The 27,315-nt window shown below is 37.9% G+C and overlaps 3 protein-coding genes across 4 annotated transcripts in view; 2 read left to right on the plus strand and 1 right to left on the minus strand.

The window, feature by feature from the left end:
* Positions 1-1,015: 1,015 nt before the first annotated feature.
* LOC123316122 (homeobox protein ceh-31) lies at positions 1,016-5,874 on the minus strand. Its single transcript, XM_044902107.1, has 3 exons — positions 5,253-5,874; positions 1,564-1,846; positions 1,016-1,465 (listed from the first exon to the last, which is right to left on the minus strand). The coding sequence occupies exons 1-3, from the start codon at positions 5,461-5,463 to the stop codon at positions 1,228-1,230; spliced, it is 732 nt and encodes a 243-aa protein (XP_044758042.1). The 5' UTR covers positions 5,464-5,874; the 3' UTR covers positions 1,016-1,227.
* A 2,311-nt stretch (positions 5,875-8,185) lies between these two features.
* On the plus strand, positions 8,186-9,369 carry LOC123316121 (toll-like receptor Tollo). The gene has a single exon (XM_044902106.1). The coding sequence runs from the start codon at positions 8,239-8,241 to the stop codon at positions 9,238-9,240; it is 1,002 nt and encodes a 333-aa protein (XP_044758041.1). The 5' UTR covers positions 8,186-8,238; the 3' UTR covers positions 9,241-9,369.
* Positions 9,370-13,483: 4,114 nt separating this feature from the next.
* LOC123316119 overlaps positions 13,484-27,315 on the plus strand; it is a 32,540-nt gene continuing 18,708 nt past the window's right edge. The window contains exon 1 of one of the 2 annotated variants that reach the window (XM_044902105.1): positions 13,484-13,649. In XM_044902105.1, coding sequence (XP_044758040.1) covers positions 13,630-13,649 — 20 coding nt within the window. In that variant the 5' untranslated portion in view covers positions 13,484-13,629. Of the gene's footprint in view, positions 13,650-19,161; positions 19,838-27,315 lie in introns of those variants that run through there. The other variant, XM_044902099.1, reaches the window with a different exon arrangement.

Here is a 27,315-nt window from a genome sequence, read left to right on the forward strand (position 1 = left end):
ACAAAGGCGGAATAATGTCCTGTTATTTACTACTACACAAATGGGACGTTGATTGACACAAATTCAAAGGGGATGACGCTCCAAATCAGGGGGTGGAATTCGAAAATTGGTATAAATTGGGCACCCAATGAGTCTATTAGAGGACGACGTTAGGGTTATTGACGGCAGTGGCGGTTCTAGGAGGGATTTTGGAGGGAAAGTCAACTTTCGACTCGTGTATCAGGTGTATCTCCCGTTGAATTGATCGTCGATCTGAATTTGATGCATATTCTAAAAGAGCAACTCTTCTAGTAATAAATCTGAGAACCACAGCGATCTAAAAGCAACCGTTCGGTCTTGACGAATTTTTAACTGATACCATGTTTTTGGGAATTTTTTGAAGGTCACCTTTCGAGTGGATTATCTTCCAGAAAAATCATCACAGATCGGAATGTGATGCATATTCCGAAGAAGCAACTCTTCTAGTAATAAATCTGAGAACCACAGCGATCTAAAAGCAACCGTTCGGTCTCGACGAATTTTTAACTGACCCCATCTTTTTGGGAATTTTTCGAAGGTCACTTTCAAAGTGGATTATCTTCCAGAAAAATTATCACAGATCGAAATGTGATACACATTCCGAAGAAGCAACTCTTCAAGTAATAAATCTGAAAACTACAGCGATCTCGAAGCAACCGTTCGCTCTTGACGAATTTTTAACTGACTCCATCTTTTTGGGAATTTTTCCTATGTCACATAGTAGGTATATCTTTTTAGGAAGTAAGTTCAGTTAGTACTGAAGATTGGAGAAAATAAAAACTAGTATCGCACAGTTCTGGAATTCTACACTGATCAAAAATTGAAGTAGATAATTTGCGTATATGTAAAACTATATGTTTAAGGGGAAATATTTGATTCATGTGCAAAAGTCAGTTTTCTCTCGAAATACACTTCAATGAACAGCCGTATTTTCGAGAAAATCAAGGGATGAAAACAAACACGTTTTGTAACAAAAGATCTATAATGAAATAAATAATATATTCCGACAAATACTCCTATGACTACACCTCCATCAGCATAAATATATTACAAAAAAGAACGACTAGAATGAACATTATTTGGCTTCAATTTTCAACCTACACCAACAAACAATCCTCATCGTCTCCCGAATAATTTCCTCACCAACCCTCCACAATCCGACTCATAACAATTCAAAAAGTTCCGAATCCTTCCTCCCAGGAAAACCCCTCACAACTGACAACCGTGCACATAGGTGACGTTGTGAAAAATCGCAGCCGCCGCCGATGAGAAAAAACTACAGGGCGATTGACTCCCGAACCTGGACATCCCAGTAGTTGGACAGCACGTCGCAGGCTCCGTTGGCGATGGGTTCCTCAGGGACCTCGAGTTCAACAGTTCCTTTTCCATCGTCGTCTGGTGCCTCAGCTGCTCCAGGCGCAGCTGGTTCTGTCTCTTCCATTTCGTCCTGAAAAAATAGACGAGATTACGTCAAAGAATGGCCTCACGGACGCCACTGGTCCTGTTCGTTTCGTGCCGTGTGTGGCCCCCTTTAAACCGACTTACCGCCTGTTCTGATACCACGTTTTGACCTGGGTCTCGCTGAGGTTAAGAGCGTCAGCCACGTCACTTCTGTCGGCAACGCTGAGGTATTTCTGACATCTGAACTTGCGCTCCAGGAAGGCTAGCTGAGCGTGCGTGAAGGCTGTACGCCGCCTACGAGGTTTGCGTCCCTTGGCCGCCTCCGGGAAGTTGTCGGCTAGACCGGGAGCGCCTCCTACGGGAAGCTGAGTAGCGTCATCATTTCCACACGTTTCTGGACTCCTGGTTGTGTCTGCATCTCTGGATTCTGCGGAGAAAGAAATAGCTATGTTAGGGTTGCGCTTGCTCCTTCAACAACGAGGTCGATGAGGTTATGAATTCATACATGACTTTTAAACCTGCCAGCAGGCATTGAGATTCGAATTGACAGTTGGAAAATTATCAGAAGAATACATAGAATGGAGAAAACCGGTATAAAGTCACTAAGAATTAATACCAAAAAAGATATTGGCAATAACAATTCACCAAAGTACAGTGTGTGGCACTCATATCTATCTCTCAGATCTACTTACAGATGATACGTAGTAGAACGTCCACCCACCCAGAGATAGATGGCGCACCGGTCTACATATAACTTTGGACCCTCCTTTTTTGAATATGAGCGTCCAACTAACAGAGTATTCATATTTATTTCGTCAGGTCTCTTTGTATGAGCTTGAAACTGATTGATTCAACTTTAATGGTGATTCATTCACCTACAGAGGAGTTGTCTAGTTCTCAACGTTCCCCACTCTGTATACATATGTCCATAGTCCAAGAATTGAGAAAAATAGGCATTTGAAAGGAGAAAACCGGTATAAGGTTACTGAGAATCAACACCAAAGAAGCTATTGGCAATAACAATTCACCAAAGTATAGTGTGTGGCACTCATATTCATTTTACAGTGATCTACTTACAGATGATACGTGGTAGAACGTCCGCCTACCTAGAGATAGATGGCGCACCGGTTCACATATAACTTTGGACCCTCCTCTTTTGAATATGAGCGCCCAACTAACAGATTATTCATATTTATTTCGTCAGATATCTTTGTATGAGTTTGAAACTGTTTGATTCAACTTTAATTGTGATTCATCCACCTACAGAGCAGCTGTTTAGTTCGCAATGGTCCGCACTCTGTATACATATGTCCATGGTCCAAAAATTAAGAAAAATAAGCGTTTGAGAGGAGAGATTGGAGACTTCCCCAGCAGGGACCCTTCCCAATCTATCGACAGAGAACAAAACCAACAATACGAGGGGTGTCTACAGATTAGTTTCCTCGGGGTATATCTCGATTGAGCGAGGGAAATCCCTGTCGTCAGACCGAAATATAAACACTGCTGAAGACGCAAGAAGTCGAGTGGTCTGACTCTTGTGGAGGAATGTTTTGTCAAATGAAGTTTTAACAAACGAGAAGATTTTTAATTATATCCGCAGGTGGCTCTCCTCAGCTTTCAAGCTGAATGCATTAGGGTAGGTTGGTGTTTCATGCTTCTAACGCAATGTCTGTCATGAATAGGAAGGCACTTGATATTCACGTGTCTCTTTATTCTTCAGAGATGGAGTTTTTTTGATGGAGGTAGTGGAAGATGCGAGATTCCAATGGTTCATTGTTTTAATTTTAATGAACCTTTGTGATCGGGGAGTTCAAATACTTGTCATTTGTTCGATGACAGTGATACCCACAGTTCGTGATCTCACTATTTTAAGGGTTTGGAGTTCAGAAAAAGTCTCTAATTTAGAATAAATTCTGTAATGATGGATGGGTAAAGATTCTACACCTTCTGGTAGCCAAAAAAGGATCAGAAACATTTGGAAACTGTGTATTACCAGCAGGACTCAGTGTCCTGTAAAGCTGTCCTTGCGAAAGATCCTTGGACGTTCTATCCAGGACTATATCGACCTGGGTCATTTCATTGACTAATTCGAGATCGCAGATTACGAATATGCAATTAGATTTTTGGTAGGATCAGTATTTTAGGAAATAAATCATTTTTAGTGGAAAATTTCGAAAAAGTTGGTCAACTTTGAGGAGCTGTAGCAGCCAGAAAAAGAGAATTAGACACATGCTGATTTTTTTGATGATAGGTGGATTTTTTGCGAATAGAAAATTCCAATTTTCATTCATCTACCGCGTACAGTTTAGATTTCATGATTTTTTCCGCGAAGGTCCAAATTTTCAAATTTTTCATCGACCATAACTTGAAAAATAAATTTTTAAAAAAATATCTGTTTGCATATTCGTCATCTACGCCCTCGAATTAGTCGGCAGTATAAATTTGGTTCTGATCGGAGACCAAAAATTTTTTTTTTGAAATTGAAATTTTTCCATGCATGTATGGAAAATTTGAAAACTTTTTTATCTCCCCGATTTCCACCAAAATTGAATTATTTACTAAATCGAGGGCGTAGATCACGAATATGCAAACAGAATTTTGCTGAAAGGATTAATTTTGAAGTTATGGTCGATGGAAAATTTGAAATTTTGGACCTTTGTGGAAAAAACCATAAAACCTACACTCTTCGCGGTAGGTAAATGAAAAGTGAATTTTTCTACTCGCAAATGATCAATCTATCACCAAAAAAATCAACATATGTCTAGTGCCCCTTTTCTGCCTGCTACAGCTCTTCATATTTGGTCCAATTTTTTCGAAATTTTTCACCAAAAGTGATTTAATTCCTAAAATACTCATGATAGGAAAAATCTAATTGCATATTCGTAATCTACGACCTCGAATTAGTCGAAAAAAATGACCCGGGTCGATATAGTTCGAAAAATAAAAAAAGTCCGAACAAAAAATTAAGTACATATTCATATACCTAGCTCTTAGCAATTATATTTTTTCTAGGATCAGTATTTTGGGAAATAAATCAGTATGCAATTTTTACTTTTCTGGGTCTTTTCTTCAATTATATGTGCAAGCAAAATCTTAAGTTGACGTGGTCGGCCTATACCTTAGGAACGGCCCTGGTTCTATCATTAAATGGCATACCAAATCATCAAATTTTTATTCCTTGTGTTTGAAAGGTTATTTAACAAGCATCAACTAAATTCAATTAAAGGAAATGATTCAGGCTGTGTAAAAATGGGACAATAGGATCCGTTAATTTTTTTCTCAAACAAAAAAGTAAAATAAAAATAGTTGACGAGTATATAGTAATAAGTAATAATATATTATAATAATAGAGAATATAATCATGCTATATACTTTGCGACATGGCGCTAAATCAGAATACTTTCTGAATAAATAAAGGCATTCTTTTTTAGCTAGATATATTACCATTTAAAAAATTATCGATTACGTCATATATTCCTCAAATTTGGACACATTCCTGAAGAAAATTAAGGCTAAATATGCAGTACTTCTGAGGTAAGTGGTGTCCAAAATGGTATTTTCCTTCTAAAACCACTACTGGAAGAAATAGGAGGCTAATGACCTAATTTTTTCGTTGAGAATAAGTAAGACTACTGATATATTGAAAATATCTCTTTCGCTTTTAATTTTATCAAAACAAACTTGGGCAAAGTACCAGCTTTAGACACCCACAAAGGGTGAAAAGTTATCCTCATGTTTCTTCACGAAATACTAAACTTTTTGGACAATGCATTTTTGTCGCATCTTCATTAAACACCCCGTATCAATCAAACTCGAAAACTATCAATGTTTACCTTCGTCACGTGACGCCAAAACGTCCCCTAGCAAATCCCTTATCAGGAACGATTTCGGCTCCTGCATTTTCACAGAATCCCGCCAAAACTCCCTGTCAGATCCCGCAGAAGGGCATGTTGGGACACGTACACGATGACGCCACTGCGAAAATTCGCGATAACTGTCGTAAAATGACGCGGATTTGCCTAAGCGACACGTTCTCAACCCCATTTTCTTCACCCCTGGCCCCGCCCCCGGGGTTAGCAGGCTCCGCCCTCTCCTCGGGGGTGAACGCGGGGTAGTTCTCGCGGACGATGATCCTGGTATTATTCCCGTGTAATTGGGCGGTTCTCCGGTAGATTTCACCGCCGGGAAAATGTCATTAGGGGCGATTTGGGCAGGGGGTTGGTGGGGGGGTGAAAAACATGCGTTCCGAAGACGGGAAATTCGCCGTTTAAAATTTTCGTTCGCCCCTCATATTCGGGAGTTACATCCTGGGCCCATAACCTGCGGAAGTTGGAAGGGGTGGTTTGGGGTAATAGTATTTGGCAACTTTTCGATTGAACTTCGAAACGATTCTGTTTCTTACCGTATACAGTGTTGGAATAGACTGTGGTTTAATGCTTGGGCTATAAAAAGGCTGTTGCATCTTGTTCTGAGACAGTCTTTCGATTGTGGTAAATACTTAGAGCAGGAAAACTTACCAAGAGAATGTTTTAGGAGATGAGTGGATTACCTGGATAAAGTGGACCGAAATCCTATTGCTCATAATCTCAACAAAACATACGTAAGCATCTTAAACCTTGCTGTATTCTGTGTTCATACTTCAACTTTACGTTAGAATCAGTAAAATAGCAATTATTTCTTGTTTCTGAAACTCGTACGACGACGTACGACAATGGACGAGTTCAGAAACGTTTGCCAACCTTGTAAATATTCGACTACACTTTTACAATGGAATGTTTTTTTTTTAATCATATTTGTGCCTTTTCGAATCATTTTACAATCCTTGGAATGTCTATGTCTATGTTTCAAGGTGAGTTTTGACATATTTCAGGCGTCTTTTCGTGTTTTTTGCATTATATTTGTGGTTTCGTCACAGAACGCCTCGACTACCTCTATGCGACTGGGCAAAGAGGTGATATAAAACCATAGACATAGAGACATGGACTGTGCCTTCCCTTTATATCTATGCATGAAATACGGTCAAAAAAAGTGACAGAGAGAAAAACACGTCGGGAATGCAGTTGTCTTTTTCTAGAATTTTGATTGGTCTACACTCACCTCTATGTGAACAAAAAAGAGAAAGGTATGTCCCGACGTGCTTTTCTCTCTTTCTAATAAATATAGCCAATTTCATGCTGGCATTGGTCAGTCCATGTCTCTATGTCTATGTATAAAACTTTGACACTATCACAGAACACATTAGTAGTGGAGGCGTTTTGTGATGAAACCATAGTCTTAAATAAATCATTAGTCTATGGATGGAACCATAAATATAATGCACGAAACACGAAAAAAACGCCTGAAAATGTCAAAACTTACCTTGAAAATACAATATAAATGTTCTTTCATATCACTTGGATTTGAGAACCATTTCGACATTTCAAGGATCTTCGATTGAAAGACACAAATAACATTTAAAAAAATACGTTTCCATTGTGAGAGTGTAGTCGAATATCTACAAGGTTGTCAAACGTTCCTGAACTCGTCCATTTTTGCTGAATTATTTTATAGTTACCATTTGGATTATATGATACAGTATACTTAGTTCATATCATCATTCGAGATGATGGATGCCTAGGTTCTCTTCCCAAAATGGATGTATACGTTACTATTTACGTTTATCAACAATGCTGGTGCTAAATTAAGACCACAACGTATCTCCGTGTTTTTTCCAGCCTATTTATAGAATTTAATTAATACATAATGAGGAACTGACTCGAGATTTTATAGAAGAAGAAGGTTCAATAGACACGCACTTGGAAGATCGTCTCATTAATAGAACGAAGTTCTCCGAGTAGATAAGAAAGGATGGATCATACGATATGTGTTATCTACTATCCTATATGCAATTCTGTGATACAGTATTGTATTAGCTATTTTTTCTGCCCGAAGAAGCTTTCGTTTAATGCTAAAAATTCCAACGATACTGAGATTCATGTTATTCATATATTTTTATTACAATACGGTTCTTCCATGTTTTTTGTAGATACTTTGAATTTTGAGGATTTGTCAATACTGAGAAACGAATTTGGACATGATATTTTCAGTAATTATCACACATTTTTTTCGAAGATATTGCTCAACAATGGTTTTGAAACCATTGGAAAGATCAAGCAAAAAACAGTCACCGTTTGTTGTGGTAAAATTAGAAAGTTTTGCACCCATATGTTCAAACTTATAACCAGAATGATAATTGATCCGATATCGCCGAAAATACACGGAAAATTCAATCGAAACCAGTTGTAATAGAACATTTGAAAAACTCCTTCAAAATTCGATCGTCATCTAGCAGATAGCAGTCAAATATAACGGGGTATTTTGTCAAATTTAGGATAGAAATTCAGATACCCATAACTTCGGAACTAGTGAGCAGATTTTGCAGATTTTCTCGAACATAATCGGTACATTTGGACCCTCCTCAGTGATAATATTAGTAGAAAGAGGAAAGACAATCGTTTTGACAGTCTTGAAACGATCCCTGACGTCATACCATCGCTAGAATGACTCTTCATCTTCATTAATCCAGGTTTCCATCAAATTTTACCCTCTCCTGCTAATTTTGGCATGAAATCCCCGATCAGAGACAGCATCGAAAGGCCGTAGAAAACAACAGAGCCGCCATTATACGGTTGGTAATAATTATAAATAGCATATTGATAAAACAATCTGCGGGGGTTATCAGGCTTGAACTCGATGACGTCGAACATCATGGAACATTCTCAAACACGGTTCTAAATTTAACACGATCATTCTGTGCATACAGAAGTGACATTTGTAAAGATGCACACGTTGGCCGTATCGGCTCTCCTCGTCTCCCTACTCCTGACAGTGTCTTGTGAAAATTGTGAAAACCCTCTCAACGTCGAGATCCTGGTCTACGATGACGTCAATGGCGACATCAAGAACTTTACGTCCGAAGGTGTGATAACGGTTTCCGAGGACGTGTTCCAGGTGCTGGTGGCCAATCAGACGATCAAGAAACTGTGCCAGAACTATGTCATCATCAACAACGAGCTCACGGTCCTTCAGCTGCTCAACAACAGCATCGAGGACATATCGCCTTCGGCCTTCAACATATCGGCCACTTTGGCGCTGTTCAAGATCTCCGAGAATCCCCTGAACACGATCAAGAAGGGCGTGTTCAACCACGTCAGGACCAAGGAGCTGGATCTTTCCTACAACAACATAGCGGTCATAGAAGCTGACGCGTTGGAGAACAACACCTATTTAGAGATCATCAAATTAAACCACAACTTCATCAAGGAGTTCGATCCCAATTGGTTCATCAAGACTCCCAATGTTTACAAGATCAGTGCCATTTACAACGAAATGACCAGAATTCCTGCCTACGCCTTCGTCAACATGACCAAAACTAGACCCTTGAAGATACGACTGTCCGCCAATAGGATAGAGGAGATAGATCCTTTAGCTTTGGAAGGCGCTGGTGTCATTGACGTGCTCAGAGTTAGTGGAAACAGGATCAGGGACATACCTGGACAACTTTTCGTCAATAAAACCATAAAGAGCCTCCAGGTAGACACCAACAAGCTCCAATGTTTCCCTGAACAGTTCTTCAACAGCACTCTCACTGAGTTAACCTTCGAGGAGAACACTTCCTTCGACTGTGCCTGTCTTATTAGGGTGAAAAACTTCGTGGAGGATAGGAATATAACCGTCATCTACCCTTCGATAATCTGTGAGGATAAAGCCAGAGAAGTGCAGATTGTTTTCAACAAAGATAAGACTTTCAAAATTCCTCTAATGAAACCTTCTACTCTGTAGGAGGCTTGGAGATTGTCAGTATATTTTAAGAAGATTAATTTTAATGATATTCATTTTGTTATTTATTGAATCAGCTCATGCTCATTTACATTTCAATTTTAAGTTGTAAAAATTAAATCATTCTCATCACTCCAGACTTTTATTCACAAAACAACTATAAACGAATTTATAACAGTTATTTATACTACAAGTGAGTTAAATAAACATTCGTAACTCACCTGTTGTTTACAAAATTTTATTCCATTTTGATTAGGATTTAAATTGAAGCATCCAATTTATGGAATGACATAAAAGGTGTCGCTTTGATTGATTGTTGCTAGGGCATTATTCAATTCATAGCAACCAGAGCAAGATGACGTTTATCCGTTCATATTCATGTTATTTTATTTCACTGAGGCGTCAATATTGGTAGAATTTTTTAGATTCTGGAGGTATGCTTATTCTTTGTGTGATTTTCACGAAATATTTGCTTTCTAGTTGGAATTATGACAATTCCCAAAATACGGTGTCTTATTTTACGTTAATCAATGAAAAGTTGTATACCGTGCTTTCATAGAATTGTTATTCGTCGACTAATTTCATCTGAAAGCACCGAAATAAGGTAGCCTTCAGATAGGAAATTATTTGACAGATACTGAATGGATAAACTTACCCTTGTTGCTATGGGTATATAAACGTCAAAATGGAATACAATAATTATATTTGCAAAGTTTCCACAGTGAATGGATTAGATTCACAAAAGAGTAGTAGTTTTTCTTCATAAATAAAAGTGAGATTAAAGATAATCAATATTGAATACGATAAAATATAGAGGATTTGCAAATACAGAATACTTGGGAAAAAATGAAAAGTGTGATTCCTTGTCGATTAATAGATTTTCTTCATAGAAACTACAAAACTGACAGAAATAAAATTGAAAAGAAATTCTATAGGAGCCAATAAGAAAAATTGTTGGTGTCCCTCTATAATTGCAAGGAGTAAAAAAAAATCAAGCCTTAAATCTGTTTCCTTTATATTAAATCCTGAAAAATTGACTATTTCTAGCTTAATTCAGTTTGAACTTGAAGAGATAACGTCTTCTGCAATTTACTGTAAAAGTTACGGTTTTTGATAAAGAAAATAATTCATCAACATTTCTGAGGACATAAAATGCAATAGAAACTCGTGAAAATTCCTTTTTTCCTCAAGGACTCAGATTTCCCACAATGTTTCGATAACTGTATCCGCTGATCGGCCAATTTTCCCATGAGATAAATTCTGCGTTTATCTCTTAAAATTCTCTCACGATCATGTCATCGCTGCCTACACAGCAGCCATGAACCCCTTTAGACTTGCCTCATCAGGAGGCGTTGTAAAAAATGATAAAATTCATTCTGTTCAAACGCAACTAGCTACACGCAAATCATAAACTGGATCCGATACGGTCCGACTAATGTATAGCAAATTGAGTAATTGGCGTGGGAAGTTGCTGGAGATTTTAAAATTCGCGATGCCAAATAAAGACTTTCACGTACAATGGTCATGCTAGAGAAAGGAGTTCTATGCTGTATACAGCACCAGTAAAAGATGTAGAGTAGAATGAATCAATTCTGAGAATTCCAGAAAAAAAGGAACACTCTTCATGCCTTTTAAAGCCAAATTGAATTCTGATGAATGGACCAAGAGTTTTCTTCAACCAGATAAATCCAGAGCAGAGAGCAGGCACAGCTGCAGCAACCTTAGCTACCCCAAGGAATTTTTTCGAGCTCATTAGCCAAGATTGTGTGACTTTTTCCTCATCCGAACAGTTCTAGTTTCAAATAACTATTCCCGATTTCGACAAATTGAAAAAAACATCAAATTAACGATGATTCTTTCCATTTGAATAAAGTTTTCGAATCAGTCAAAGACAGATGTGAGAAGTGATTCGAGCACAGAAGAGGACATTTAAAGCAACTATGATTATAGAGTATAATACAGTTTCTCTGGTTTAGTTCTAGATTTTCATGACGTATTGGGCGTATTGATTCAATATTTTATAGAGAATAAAACCTATTGAGATTCATACAGTGATTTATTCATATAATAAGGGACTCTGAATCAAAGATTGTTATAATTCGATTCTATGTGAAATAACCTTGGTATAACAGGAATAAAATTGTTGTTTTTTCCTCAAGAAATACTCCGAAAATGTCCCGAAATCCATGCTGGTGGAGAAAATACACAGTCGCATTCGCCATTTTGCAACCAATTGATATCTGACTAATTTCAATCACAATTCTGCATTCGCGATGGAATATCGCCTATAAATCCCCACACCATCGAAATATCATAACACATCCACATGATTTATGTCACCATCAGATCATAATTCTTGGTTTCACTGCCTCGTATATCATTCTCAAATCGATGAAATTATAAATCTCTTCCTACAATTATAAGGATCATTCCACACACACTCTTTTCAATTGTCTGCGCCTCAGGCTCTGTATTACGCTCGTCGTTCTTAAATAATTCATGTAAATGCAGGTTGGGCATATTGATTGAGTATAATTATCGTCTTTGTGATGTATAATTATCGTTTGTTCTGATGGGTATGATTATAGACAGTTCTCGCGTAAGATTCGCCATATTTCTCGGTATTCATCGTGATCATAACCGATCCATACGTGGAAATATAAATTATCTGCAAATAGGTATGGCAGGTCGTGTGATCTTTCGTGAATCCATGAGCGTCCGCAAACATCAGAACACAGAATAAGTTTGCATAAGACTTTCTATGAAGCCTAGAGGTCTATTGAAGGATGATCATTTTTCAAATGCTTTGATGTTCTAGCATACATTGATTCAGATTTTTTATTCAACGCAATTTCTACAAATCAAATGACGCAACATCGGTAGAGCCCAACACATTTTTATTATTGTTGTTGTTGAAGATAGACATAACAGATTCTGTCTCAAATATCCACTAGTCCACGCCACCGTCTTCACTCAATTAATGTTATCAAACGGAATTCATTAGATCATTTTTAATATTAGCTCCACCATAACAGATAAGAACCAATTAACAAATATCACCGACCAATCCTGTGGTGTCTGCGTTAACTGGAAGAGATATTCAACGGAGATTCTGCCAAACCAAGCGTGAAAAAAATCGTTATGTTTGCATGAATATTTGCTCTATTGGAAGATAACAAGTGATATTTACGAGGGATTCATTCAATTCTTGATATGTACGAGTACAAGATGAATGAAGAGTGTAGCAAGCTTTTAAAACATAATTCGAAGCTATATTGTATGTATAAGGATGACAAAAAGATGTTTTTTTAGGTTAATCTATTGTTTCTCTTAATATTATCTAAGGCCCGGTACTTTCATCTTCGAATAAATTTTATTCAATGTGAATACGTATCTGTCAAATAATTTTCTATCTGAAGGATAACTTATTTCGGTGCTTTCAGATGAAATTACTTGACGAATAACAATTCTATGAAAGCACGGTATACTACTTTTCACTGATTAATGTAAAATAAGACACCGCATTGTAGAAATTGTCATAATTCTAACTAGAAAGCAAATATTTCGTGAAAATCACGCAAAGAATAACCATACATCAAGAATTTAAAAAATTCAACTTATAATGACGTACCGACATTCGATCTATGACAAATAAACCCTTATTATTAAGTTTCAATGACAGATTTATTCGATGAATAACACCATAGAAATACCAAACTATCTGAAAGTGAAAAGACAGCAAATAGATTTATTTATTCGCACGTGAAAGTACCGGGTGTAAATGAAACACACAGTTCGAGGTACATTATTTTGAATATCGATATCCATAAAGAATCTGCTTTGAAAAGCTGTTCAGATGGTTATGAGGTGGATTTTTCTATATCAACAATCCTCAGGAACCAAGAACTGCCTCACAATGTGACAGATCTACCTAGCATGAACATATCTATAGGATATCGAGTAAAACTCATCATCTTCAGTGATAAGGGAAGGAAAGACATCAAATTCCCTCGTTGTCGAACTAGCGAGGCACAAAGTGCTGCCCTCTATCGTCCCCCAGTCTCAACTACCTCCCAGTTGAACCCCAGGTCGGACCCCCAGGAAGCTCCTTTGTGCTGACCCCTTTCCAGACCATCGCGGAGCGTGGTGAAGCTCGTAGACCAATAAAGAATCACCTGTTGGACGAGGTGAATGTTTTGCCGCTACCACATCACGTGGTATCACAATTAAATTATTACACCGCTTACTCCGTTTATTATTCGGGCTGTCGACGCCGTATCTGGCCAGTTTAGCGGGACGTTGGCGCGAAAACAAAAGGTAGTGCGATGACGTCATTGGCGCGAACGACGGGAGGAATTTCGGGCTTTTGAATTCGGCTGAAAGGAAGATGGGATGGAAGAGGACAAGGCCAGGTGAGTGGATCCATATTAAATGTCAAAATTTGGGTATCTGTCAAGAGTTTTGTGTTGGTTTGGTCGTTGGTGCCTTGAAAGGATTGAGGAAGCTTCAAATTTTTCGTGTTTGTTATTGTTCGAAACTTTCTGGTTTCGTATTCAATATGCACTAGGTTCTATGAATGTTTCGGTACTAACTTGTGAGAAATTAGGGTTGTTTTAAGGCGAACATTCAGCTGAGGCCTCATTTTATTATTAAAAATAATAAAAGATTAACATTTTTCTTGCTTTTTCATTTTCATCAACGAAAAAGTGGAATAGCAATACATAAATAGTTCCAGTACGTCAAAAAACTCTTCTGTGCCCATATCATGTTACGACCATAGTATTTTAATGTGAAATATCTATAATTTTCTCGAAACTTTCTGTGTATTTGGACGCATAGAATACGAGAAAAGTTTACATATTATCAGTGCTTTCCAACATTTATTTAATACATTTCTGACCACATAAATATGGTGAATACCTTGTACAAACCTGACCTAGGATTGGGCAAGAGAGACAACGTTCTGCACGATAACACTCAGTCCTCAATCATCGTTAAATATAGAACGATTATTTCATTATTTTTCCACCTGTCTGACAGCGATCAGAAAGAATCGATAACCATAGCATCGAATGAAATCCTGATGGTAATCTGTGAATTGCACGTTATCTCTCTGGACGCGGATACGTTATTGAAATGTCAATTGGTCTCATGCAGTTTTTAACGTGTATTTTGAGTTCAAAATCATGATTTCCGAAATAGTGAAGATAAATTAGTTTCAAATCGTTGAATACTCAAAGATCTCAGCTAGGTACTGATTTTAAATGAGAAACTTCTCTGTTTTCTTTGGTGAAGCCGTAACGAATGGGTTAAGGGAAGAATGAACCCCAATCTGCTATGCAAATTGGTGAAATTATCGCCAATATCCCAGCCACTTCAACTTCATCCGGGTCCTGATGACAATAACCTTTTTGGCGAGATGCATTGTTGAGACCCAACAAAGCGAACTATTAAAGAGACAATCACCCAATCTTGATATCAAGAAGTGAGTACGGTCAAACAATAAATGCTCATGATGGATTTTTCCTTGAATGCCAATGAGCTCGGTCTCTTTTTAGATGTAAAACCCTTCATATGATTATGTTCGAGTAAAGTTTCGTTCATGTTTGAGGTACACGGTTATGAGGTCATTTCTATTTAGATTTTTCTACAATGCGTCGAAGCTCTTGAATATCATTATCATTTACGTTATCCGTTTAACATATAACAAGCAAACATATTATAATATACAATATCGTATTTTCGAAGAGCTAATCTGCTTTAACTGCTTCTTATCGAGGGATTATTGGGAATTTTAATGTTTTTCTTAATTTCGTAATATTAAGACACCATAAATTCGAAAACGTATAGATGTCAAACTTTAAATTTTTTGTATTTTGTCAGATACTTTCAAAAAATTCCAGTCGATCATCTCACTAGGGTGGTTTTGTTTCTGGTAACTCTGATAAAAAGCCCTAAGAACGAAAAAACTTAAGTAGTTATCGAGGGCAGCCGACAAAAACATCAAACCATTAATCTATAGCCAAATAAGTCCAATAAAATGATGTTTTTGTGTGGTCCTTGTGTACCCCTTATCAACAAATTCTCCTCGTGTCGAAAGATGACAGCTCCCGACCACAGAAATGGATCCAAAACGCAAAATCCGTATTCCTCTATTCATAGACATAAACCATGACATCAACGTCGAATATAATCCATGAAAAAATGCGGTTGTATTGCAACGTTCGATATCTCGGCAGGGATAACAGCTCGACGTCGATAGAAACTGATTTTTTTTTCGTTTTCGCTCTTGTCCGATCGCTCGTTCTGTATAGATAATAACGTTCGGGTTCTTATTTATTTAGGTGAGGACTGAGAGTGAAGTCATACTTATTTTCAAATCTTGTATCTGCGTCGAACCTTTTGGATGTGTTGGATTGAATAACAAGATGCGATAATCCATTCTCTAAGTGTCTGATGGACGAGCAAGAAATTGGGAATCGTTCGTTTTCGATGTGTTTGGTCCTTGAACCTGGAGATGCTGTGTTGCGCATCCGCCAAAGAGGCCTTCAAACTGAAATTTTTTGACGATTTTCTTCAAACTGAAACATATTGATAAGAAATGGATAACCATTGGGCATTTTGGCAACTGAAACTATAAAAATCCTTCAGGATTCTCTATTGTTCCAGTTTTAACATCTCGAAAACCACGATTCTATCCGAAAAATAAAAAAATTAAGTGTTGCAGTTGGCGATGTAGCGAAGGTAATCAATTCCCTGCATATTGCTTTCTACCAAATTGTTTTTCGTCATAATGACGACCGTAATTATTCGACGTTTCGTTTGTTTTACGGACATGTCATTGATATTTTTAGCGATTTCACGACCAGAATGACGAGTCGATTTAGAGCTGTTTGAGGCGTACTTTTGGGTAAACTGAAGCTTCAAAAGACAGACGAAGGTTATGAAATTATATAATGGTAGTAAAAAACCAATATTTTGATTTTTATTAATTCGTGGAAGTATCTCAGTGGGGATCTTAAGTAATTTTTCCCTGACAACTGAGTAGTGGTCCAACATGCATAAACTATTCAAGTATTTAGGCAGTGGTTCTCAAAAAATGAGCAAAGAGAATGTTTTTCTTCAAGTGACTTGGCCTTTCTTTACCGATTTAAAGAAGAATCCATTTCCCAATACCGAGAAGTGCGGGAATCTCTGCCATTCAACGAGGAAACATGCCAGGCCGCAAACTGAAAGCAATTATTTTACCACAAGATCGTTTCTTTATTAATTTTCCGCCTATAGGTAGGTGTAGTTTATATTTATGACGATCAACCCACCACTTACGCATCTCGCATTGGATTCTGTAAGAAACGATCTCCTAGAGAAACTAGAATTAAGATTCTGCTTAACGAATATCATGGATAGACTATAATCTTGTTGCTCAATAGAATTCTTCTCAATTCCACACAAAAATCCTTTTTCCCACGTCGGTTGATTTCAAAGGAAAAGAACTCCCCAAAAAAAAACACTTCGCAATATTTACGAGCCATATAAATGTTCTCACCTCGTTATTTCATAATTTACAATGGGTGGTACAAGTTTTTTTTCAACGTTCAGTCGACATAAAGAGATTAATGTATCACTGCAAAAAATGAGCAGGTGCATTCACGCACTTGTCGCTCAACGCAATAAAAATCAAAACGATAATTTATTTCGTGTAAAACACGAAGACGGTCCCTTTAACACATACCTCTGGAACCCTCAAGCTCAGCCATGCGTGAAATTGAAGATTAAACAGATGGCGCCTAGACAAGCTTCGGGATTTAATTGACCTGGGTGGTCTTATCAGTTTTTGCCGTGCTACTAATGTACCTCTTTCAATAAATTACGACAAACACTGACATTTATGCGCACCTTCGGTAACTAGGATGAGTTGTTTATTGCCTACTCCTTGGTAGGAACTAGGTACTCGCCCGAAGTTATATTATCCCTTTTCGAGCTGGATGAAATAAAATATTCCTATTTGTTAGGAGGAAGCATTTTCACTTGTTGCTAGATAGCTGTCTATGATGATTTTGATTTCATATGCACAAATTTGTGATCTATTCAATCCACGATTTCAAATGGAACAATTAAACATCTATTGTCTATTATTTTCATCAATGTACCTACTACTCTACTTCATATTATGATTTTTTTATGTAGGAACCTGGGTATATATACCTGTTCACCCATATCGTTTCTTATCTTCACTACTCTGAAACTAATTACTGTAAAACTGATCAAGCTAAGGATATGCTGTAAAAAATATCCTGTTATGTAACGAGGAGCAATATTTTAGTCAAAATGAGGAAGACTAACCAGTCTGTGTCAGATATATAGGAGGATGTATTGATATCTAGTTCCATGCATAAAAAAATATTGCGTTACCATAGCAACGAACAATAACTCATTAGAAATGTCATTGTGAAGTTTGAGGTCAAAAAAGTAAACCAGAGTTACGCAATAAATTAAAAGAAAGAAGATGTCCACCGACATTGTGATAATCGAAAAATTGGAGTATCGAGCCATCATCAAGTACCTGTATTGGAAAGGGTTAAGAGGTAAGCAGATTTATGAAGATATGCTTAATGCCCTTGGTGATCAATGTCTTTCGTATGCGACCGTGAAAAATTTGACTGCAGGCTTCAAAAGAGGTAAATTTTCCATTGAAGATTATGACCGATCGGGAAGGCCAGTTTCTGTGTCAGTCCCCGAAAATATCGATGCAATTCATGACATGATTTTATCAGACCGTCGAATTGGGCTGAAACGGATATCTGAATACTGAATATTCCATAAGAACGCGTTCAACATATAGTTCACGTAAATTTGGACATGAGAAAAATTGCTGAAAATGGATCCCCAAATGTTTGAATGTTGACCAAAAGCGTGCAAGGGTAGAAGCATCGCGTTCGATCTGTGCTCGATTTGAGAACGATGTAGACTTCTTACACCGAATTGTTACTATGGATGAGACTTGGGTACATTTCTACGATCCAGAAGCAAAGCAACAATCGATGGAATGGCGACACTCTGGTTCTCCAAGACCTAAGAAGTTTCGTGTCCAAAAATCTGCTGGAAAAGTTCTTGCTTCAGTTTTTTGGGATTGCCATGGAGTAATCATGATTGATTTTTTGGATAAGGGTAGAACAATAACAGGAGATAACTATTCGACATTAGACTGACCACTCTACGGGAAAAAATTAAAGAGGAAAGACGCGAAAAGCTATCCAAATGTGTTTTGTTTTTGCAGGACAACGCCCCTGCACACAAATCTCATGTTGCCATGCAAAAAATTCGTGATTTAGGGTTTGAATTACAAGAACATCCCCCTTATTCACCAGATTTGGCTCAATCCGACTATCATCTCTATCCTCAACTGAAAAAAAGTTTAAAAGTTCGTAAATTTTCTTCCAACGGGGAGGTAATAAAAGCTGTGGAGATCTGGTTTGCAGAGCAAAAAGAATAATTTTTTTTGAAAGGTCTAGAGACGTTGCAGGTTCGCTGTAATAAATGTATCCAATTATGAGGAGAATATGTTGAGTAATAAAATATTTTGACATTGAAATTTTGTTTGGTTCTATAGTAGGCTGAGCATGTTTCAATATATCCTCGAATATCACACTGAAGTATGCCATCTGTTTTGCTCCTAGCTCTCCCAGTTTTCGACATCTCCTTTTTGGGTCACCCTGTACAGATTTCTTTCGAATTTCGTAGGAACATTCGAAAGGTTCTCTTAGAGCAGAGAACAACTCGATTCTTCTGAAGTCACTGCGTCCTCATTTTCTGAAAATGCGAGAAAACCAGCTGGCCACTGAACGTAAAAGATCGATGGTTTCAGGTCCCCACCGATCTCCTCTTGCTGCTCACCCACGCCGACACTCACCGGTTCATTCTACAATTCGAATTTTCCGTCAGATCCGAATCGTCGAAGGCGTACGCAGGTTCATCTCACGCTCCACACCGTAGTGCGACTCGTTTTCCCACGCCGCCAACGTTACACAAACCTCGCGAGATGGCACGCGCCGCCCCCCCGACAAACAAACGATAATCGTCGACGTACTGTCAAACGAGCCCGGGGGCCATGATGACGGTCGCGGCGCCGAAACGTCGTCCTCCCTTCTGAACCATAAAAACCGAAACATGTTCGATTTGATTCGTTTTCGAGCGCTGCCGACAGAACATAGTGGGTTCTCGTCCGTTTATCAACCATGTTTATCTCTCTGTGTGTAGGTTAGTATTTTTACTGAAGTTGATGTTTGTGTCGTCTTGAAATTTATTTTTTTTCGGTACGGTCTTGCGTGCGGAAAAATATGGAAGGTGTCATAGTGTCCACGACCGGGGATAATCGTATGAAAACGCGCCTGCGCAGCGGCTCGACTCGGAGTTTGAAAAATCGGCCGATTTTGAGTCGGAACAACAGGACCAACCGCAGTCTTCCGAGGACCAGGAGTTTGAGGGAGAGGCAGGTGGGCAGCATCAACGTAAACAAGCTGCTGAACGACAATGGGGTGCAGAAGGAGTTCAGGAGCAATGGTCTCTCCGAATCGGAGTACGTTTACGGTCCCTTCACTAGGTGAGTACAGGCTTTGAGAGTGGTCCCTAAGAACATCCTCCCTAGAACCTATAACAATCTACTTAAGATAGATTAGGGGAAAACAAACATCAAAGCAAGATCGAAAGTAGATCTACCTTCGAAGTGAATCAGTAGACCGGTAAATTCAATAAACTAGCTCCAAACCAATGGATTTACAAGCACCAGAAGCAGAGAACATCGATAAGTTTAAACTTCCCCCTGTAGCCTATCTGACATCGAAATCAAAAGACTTCTCAGCTTTGTTGATAGATAGATAGGATAGCCATTGAGCTATCCTCGGAATATCTGGGGAAGCTACAGGTTATGAGATGGTTGAAGACCTTCAACACGATGCTATGTGAAAGGGAAGAATGTAAAAAGGAAAACACTATCTAAAATTTCAAAGTTAATGAAGTTCTGAATGGTACAGAGATGGTTCACTATGTTTGGGCTTATGCTCACCAAAACACTCGCCAGAAAGGGACCACAGACGCAACCTAGTGGCCCAGAGCCTTTCTGTGATATAGGAAAATGCACCAATAACAAAGAGTTCCTGGAGAAAAAATAAACACTCTAGAGGAATCTTGCAGGAATAATTCCAAAAAGTTCCTTCCAGATTTTGAAACTTCTAAGTCCAAGAAGTATTAAGAAGGTTAACTTAACATTCCTAGAGCAGACTTCTAATGGGGAGGCATTCTGTAACCAGGTGACAAGAAGGTTAACCTAACCTTCCTCTGTGGCTTCCTTACAGGAAATTGTCCTGAGAAATGGGCTTAACAGAAACTGACAGAGTCTAGATTCTGTGGGAAAAAGGGGGAAACTTCTTGTCACCTGGTTACAGAATGCCTCCCCATTGGAAGTCTGCTCTAGGAATGTCTTGGACAAGGAAATATAATGAGGAATGAAGACTTAGCCTTGAAGCCCTGTCAGAAACTGGAGATCATTGGAACTCTGGAGCTGGATTTTACAGGTTTTGGGAACAGCTCTGATGGAACAAACCATAGACTTTTGGCAGCTGGTAGCTCTAAAATTGCAACTTGTAGCTTGTTCATTTCACAGAGGAAGGTTAACTTAACCTTCCTCTGTGGCTTCCTTACAGGAAATTGTCCTGAGAAATGGGCTTATCAGAAACTAGCAGAGTTTCTGACCTTTTGGCAGCTGGTAGCTCAAAAATTGCAACTTGTAGCTTGTTCACAACAAAGTCTTACATATACACACAGAGAAAAAAGTTTCTTTAGCGAATTCTGAAACGTAAAAGTTTTTAGAAGAGTTTCTGACAAGTAGATAGCATCATAATATCATGAAAATCTGGGTAATCTATGTAATGTTATAGACTACTTAGGAAGTAAAACTTCTGTAGCCTTCACAACTACAAATGTGGTCCAGAATTAGGTAGAAACAAGATTTCTTCGACTTAGAGGTGGAAGAAAATAAGCTATTACTCACTTTCGTATGAACGAGCTACATTTTCCAAGGTAGCAACCTCACCATACCCATCGAACAACTTCCGCTCAATTTTATTAATAACCCCACATTCGAATGAGATCAACATTATTATAATGTTTGCTTTCCTCTGTGCGTTTCATTGTCATATAGAGAAGAATTAGCCGGAGAATCACAGCATGTTGATGTGAGGTCAATTGATTCACCAGTATGATCGTGTAGTTATTCATTTGGATGACCCCTGTACGCGGGGTCAATCTAATATATATTCCATACGTAAATAAACCAATAGCGCCATTTGACCTTTGGCAAATTAACAAGGTTCTCTTGACGTAGTCTATATAAATTTCGCGAAACGTATCAAAATATTGTTCCTATATATAAAGCCGAGCAGCAAAGCAGTTTACACTAGATGTTGGTAGTAAATTTAATCAGTTTTTGTACTCTGATACTTCATGAAAGATGCTAGATCGATCGAAAAATGTATTGGAAAAATGTTGGGACACCCTGCGTACAGAAGTGCGATAAACGATGGCAGCGATACTCGCAAAAAGTGAAACCATATTCTCATCAACCAACCAATGATATCACCTATAAATATATTTATTAATTTCAGTTACATAAACAAACGGTTGGCGATTATTTTTATCGATGACCGAAGATGTCAAATAAGGTTGGATCGGTTTTCACCTTTTTTTCAAGTTCGATCGGAAAAGGTGAAACAACCACTGTCCATCTAGGTGATGGAAGTCGACTTTGAGATCGTTCACGGTTTCTGGGACATTCGGATTCATCTTTGAAATTAGCATTTTAGATAAGACAATCCACGATTTGAATTGTTCTGTTGTTGACACGTTGGGAGTCGTAAGATCAATGTTATTGTCGATTTCTTTCTGTGTTTTTCAGTCAGTTTAAGAAATTAGCGTGTTCATGCGAAAATGTAAATAAGTCATGTTGTCTTGTTGTATTTATAAATTGTTTTCCCAGCATATGACCATCGGAAAGATGATGGAAATGTTTCGATGTAGAAATTTGTCACTTGAAAATTCGTCAAGGACAAACTGTTACACTCAGGTCCATGAAATTCACAGAGGATGTTCTTGAGTAGTTTATCTGACTAGAAAAAAATCATGACTTCTTTTTGCGTTGTGAATTTGCACCAAGATCCGGTAAAGTTTCAAGCATTTTTCAAAAATTGCAAATTTCAGTTGAAAGCTCCTCAAGATCGAATGGTTGCTTCGAGATTGCTGTTATTCTCAGATTTATCACTAAAAGGGTTGCTCCTTCGGAATGTGTATCACTTCCCGATCTATGATGATTTTTCTGGAAAATAATCGACTCGAAAGGTGACCTTCGAAAATATCCGAAAAATATGGACGCACTTAAAAATAAGTCAAGACCAAACGGTTGCACTAAGATTCGTGAAACCTGCAGAGGATATTTTTGAATAGTTTATCTAACTAGAAAAAAATCTAGAGTTCTCTAGGGACACTAGTTTATGCGTTGTGAAGTCAGAAACTCACCAAATCTTCTACATCCAAGTAGGTACCCATGTCTATTCACCCGTTCAAATATTGCATGGAAATTTATTCAAACATCATCCACAATCACATCACCATTATATCATCAAAACGAAATTTCGCATGACGTCATTTTTCACTAATGGGTGGAATGACTCGAATTTTTGGAACTGGTTATGGAGTACGCATTTTCGAACTGGTAGTCATCGTCGAAAAAAATGCGGTATTTCTTCTGGGAATCACGATCCTTTTGTGGTCTGAATCCAAATTGGCTTTTTTATGGTCCCCACTGAATTATGCATAATTTCAATCCTTCAAACGAGAGGCTTCTGGATTCATTTAGGGGGTTGTTTATTTCTTTAGAGGATTGATAATTGGGGTAGTTTTGTTGAGATTTTACCAGATATCCAGGTAAATGGAAAGTGTTTTGGAAATTTAACGAAATTGACATCCAAATGCTTGGATTCTTCTATGGCTTGTTCTCCATCTATCATTTACAATGTGCTTGGTCTGTGTTAAATGACGTGAGGCCATAGAAGCATCTCCAAGACCATTAATGATTACAAGATACAAGATTGTCAGATCTCTCCTTTTCAGGCTTTGAAACAACCAATTCCCACTTGTAAGCGTAAAGATTCACACCTTTTACCTCTAAACGCCCCACCGGGATGTGAATACCAAACGATACAGGGTGTGGTCACCCATTAAAAATTCAATATAAGGCGATCCAAGGAATTTCTTGAATTTTGTCTCGATGCCGATTAACATGAATCTTATTAATCATGTGTACGATTACCAACATTATAAATCATCCATCAGTGGGCGTTTGCATTCTGTATTCTTTGTTCATCGATGGTTTTCACAGAGAAGGAAGTGAACACGCATTGCCATTTGTGGCAGATCCTTGAGAGATTATTTTAATCGACGTATTTTTCGTGAACGAAGGTTGAATATGTTTTTCGGTCGGTTCCTTTTCAACGTAAAGGCCCTGAATTCAGGAATCGATTTTTTTTGGAGTTTATGGATAGATGACAGTTGTACATAGAGATCGGTCTGTGTCGATTGTGATTCCATGGTTTAACATGTTGTATTAGTGTTTTTCTTCCAACAATATCCAACAGTATCCAACATATCTAGCTCAATGTAAGTTGACTCTCATTAATTAGGATTCTTCAATTTTCTTTCTTTTTTGAAAGTTTATATATTTCCAAGAGATTTCGTAGCCTTGTGTGAAATTATGCAGAATTTTCAGGTGCTAATTATACATTTCTCTTTGTTCTTTCTCGTTGGGTAAATTAATAATAGAGGTGAAGCTGTTTTGTAGGAATGACGTGAGCAATTGATTGTTTTATTGAAGTCGTTAGTTATCCCACGAGTATTATTGGCATGTGTGGCAATACAAATGGTGAAATTCGCAAATTGATAATGCTACTAGCTGGTTCGCGGAGAATTGGTCAACTTGGTCTGCTACCCACGCCTGTCGACATCATAAATGAGGTAATACCTACTCCAAATGAAAAGTTTTTCGACCTGATCAGATATTAAGTAGGATATTCTACAAGTTTGACTCGGTATGCTTGACGGAAACTTGATATACAAGGTGAATCGAAAATGAATGTCTAATTCAATTATTCAAGTATCTCAAGAGATATTCGCAGACACTCTTCGTCATAATTACTACCAAAATTCTAGATACCCATTATCGTTTATCTAAAGTACACTTGATCCCTTCGCTTTCGAATAGAGACGTTCAAAAGGTAGTGCAATATTTATGTTGCATAGGTAAACATAATTAATCACAGATTGGAGACTTTTTGGCACCTACAGTCATAAATTTTCTCGACGAGATAGCTGAGTATTTCTTGTTTACGTTTCTGGATATAAGTTCGAAAAATGTGGAGCTGAAATATTCTAGTGATAATTTTCTCACGAACGCGGAAGTGATATAGGTATCGGAGATAGTGTAATGCAGAACAGGAATCATTTCCTTGTGCAAATTCAAGAATTTCAGGAAATGTAACAAACTGCATTTGTGTCAATTCAACAGAATTATACAAAATGATGGAAATAGCACAATGAAACCTATAATTTATTTTCTATCTCGATTATTCCACGTCAACAAGATTTAACTTATTCATAAACGCAACAGGTTTAAAAAAATCCGCTTCGAAAATCTGATCACAATGGAATCGGATCATTTTCATGTTGGTACATCTGCTCGATTGAACGAACAATCGTTGTACGATAAGAGATGATTATTTGAGAAGGATAATTTTACTCAGATCCAGAGATACCAGTGATATCTCTGATGAACGAAAGCCACAAACAGAAGTACGAGTAGTTTGTGTAGGAAACTTGAGCGTTAGTATTTCATTATCCTGATCTACATGTTGTGAAAGTCAACTGAAGAATATGTCATTCTTCTTCATGAAAAATATTCCACATATTACATTGGAGGTTATGAAACTTGAAAGGTTCTTGCGGAATTGATTTTTAGAAAACATTTCAGTTCGAATGCAAGTAAGAATTTTGATCTTTTTGCATATCTGGTTCTTCTCGATGAGTTTTCTGGTGCACACAAAAATCTGGGTCCAAAATATGGCCCATCTCTCTTCGTTTAGATTTTCATCTTCGAAATGGCATTTTTCAAAAATTGCAAATTTCAGTTGAAAGTTCCTCCAGATCGAACGGTTGCTTCGAGATCGCTGTGGTTCTCAGATTTTAAACTAGAAGAGGTTGCTCTTTCAGAATAGGTATAACATTTGAATCTGCGATTATTTTTCTGGGAGAAAATCCACTCGAAAGGTGACCTTTGAAAAATTCCCAAAAAGATGGGGTTACTTAAAACTGATGATTGAAACATTCTATTATTCATTGTTCTCTTTCGTAGTGTAGTTAATTTATACTAATGTGTGCGATACATTAATTCCTATCGTCGACCTCAAACAAATCATCTACGTCACTTTTTCGAGCATTTGTCGACTATTTTTGGTGTACTCACAATAATATCAGGAATGTGTCACAAGGTTAAGTGTTCGATGTTCAGTATACGAGGGCTGTTCTATCTCTCTGTGTCTTGTACTGTTTAACACAGTTCATAATACATGTTTTAGTATTTTCAATGTATTTTCCTTCTCAGCCAATGCTCTTTTACATTCGGTTAAAGCGCTGTTTGGGAAATGGTATAGTAAAAACTGAGAATTACGTTCAGACACAGAATATCAGCCTTCAAAGTTATACATATCCTAATCCTACTTAATGACAAATCTTTTTGAACGCACGTCATCACCATAGAGGCCAATACGCTTGTCAGAAGAAAAGTTCGAACACACTTTCATTTCTCTGGAACTTTTCTGTGGTATAGGAAAATGACAAACGACAGAGTTTCGAATGAAGGAGTAGTTTGCACCATAGATAACCTAGTTTGCACTCTTGAATATTCCTCAAACTAGATGGGGCAGAAACTGAAGAGTTCGAATTCTGTGAGAAGGAAGAAGAATTCTAAAAATTTCAGTAGAAGTAAACCTTCGAGATCCAGGACATATAACCTCCTTGAAGACGTTCCAGATAACTCATTAGAACTTTCAGGAAGAGGAGTCGAGCTGTATCTGTAGATGATGTAGCAGGGAGATCTCTGAGGAAAATGATCCCAGTGAAATGGGGCCCCATGGGGCAATCTAAGTTGCTCTATCATTTATTGGTTGATGGGTTACTTTAGAACTGTGTAACTTGAGAACAATTTGGTATATCATTGAAAATACTGAAGGTTCCAAACTATAACATCTATTTTCGAAGTTCTCTAGCATCTACGCATTTCCAAGTCCTGGTAAACTTCGAAGGGCATAAAAATCTCTCAGATTCATCACCAACCTCGTAAAATCAAATGGTACCAAATGCGAAGACGAAGGTATGCGTTTTGTGGCTCTTACCTCTGTGCACTTTCCAATGCTATCCTTTCCGATACGACTTCCCAACCTAGCGAGCAATGTACCAATCTCGTTGTACGTAAATAAAGATGACATCATCTCTATATCTGGCACCGAGAAGGCTACGGCGAGCGTTCTATAGCGGTTCCGTCAGATATATAGGAACATAGGACGTGTCTGTCGGCCATCAGGACGTCTGCAAAGGTCGGACATGCCTCAGGACGCTTCCGGTTAGGTATGGGACGTTTAAAACGACCGGGAAAAATCGATGTGGCTATTTAAAAACGCTCGATTAGAGCAATCAAGACGTGGGCGTCATTCTAGCGGTTTACAGTTAGTCTATGGACTGGGTGACGTTCTATTGCTGAAAAAGTCGACATTTTTGGCATACTGTGTCCGAATTTCCAGGTGAAATTGTTTTGCATGAATCAGTCTTTGATAATTCGCTAATACATTACGACTGTGCAGAGGGACAATACAAAGTTTTACATTTTTTCGAATGGAACACCCTATATTTCATTCGACATTCTAATAGAGCTTAAGAAGGCGGAATCAAATATATACAGGGTGAGTCTTTGACTCGTACAAA

Source organism: Coccinella septempunctata, chromosome 6 (assembly GCF_907165205.1).
Source record: "Coccinella septempunctata chromosome 6, icCocSept1.1, whole genome shotgun sequence".
NCBI lineage: Eukaryota > Metazoa > Arthropoda > Insecta > Coleoptera > Coccinellidae > Coccinella > Coccinella septempunctata.

Bases quoted from the DNA above. Each gene is read 5' to 3' on its own strand.
- LOC123316122 (XM_044902107.1), bottom strand. From the start codon at position 5,463: ATGGGGTTGAGAACGTGTCGCTTAGGCAAATCCGCGTCATTTTACGAC. The intron at 1,847-5,252 runs GTAAACATTGAT...CTTTCTCCGCAG, and splicing joins TTTGGCGTCACGTGACGAAG to AATCCAGAGATGCAGACACA. The intron at 1,466-1,563 runs GTAAGTCGGTTT...CTATTTTTTCAG, and splicing joins ACGTGGTATCAGAACAGGCG to GACGAAATGGAAGAGACAGA.
- LOC123316121 (XM_044902106.1), top strand. From the start codon at position 8,239: ATGCACACGTTGGCCGTATCGGCTCTCCTCGTCTCCCTACTCCTGACA.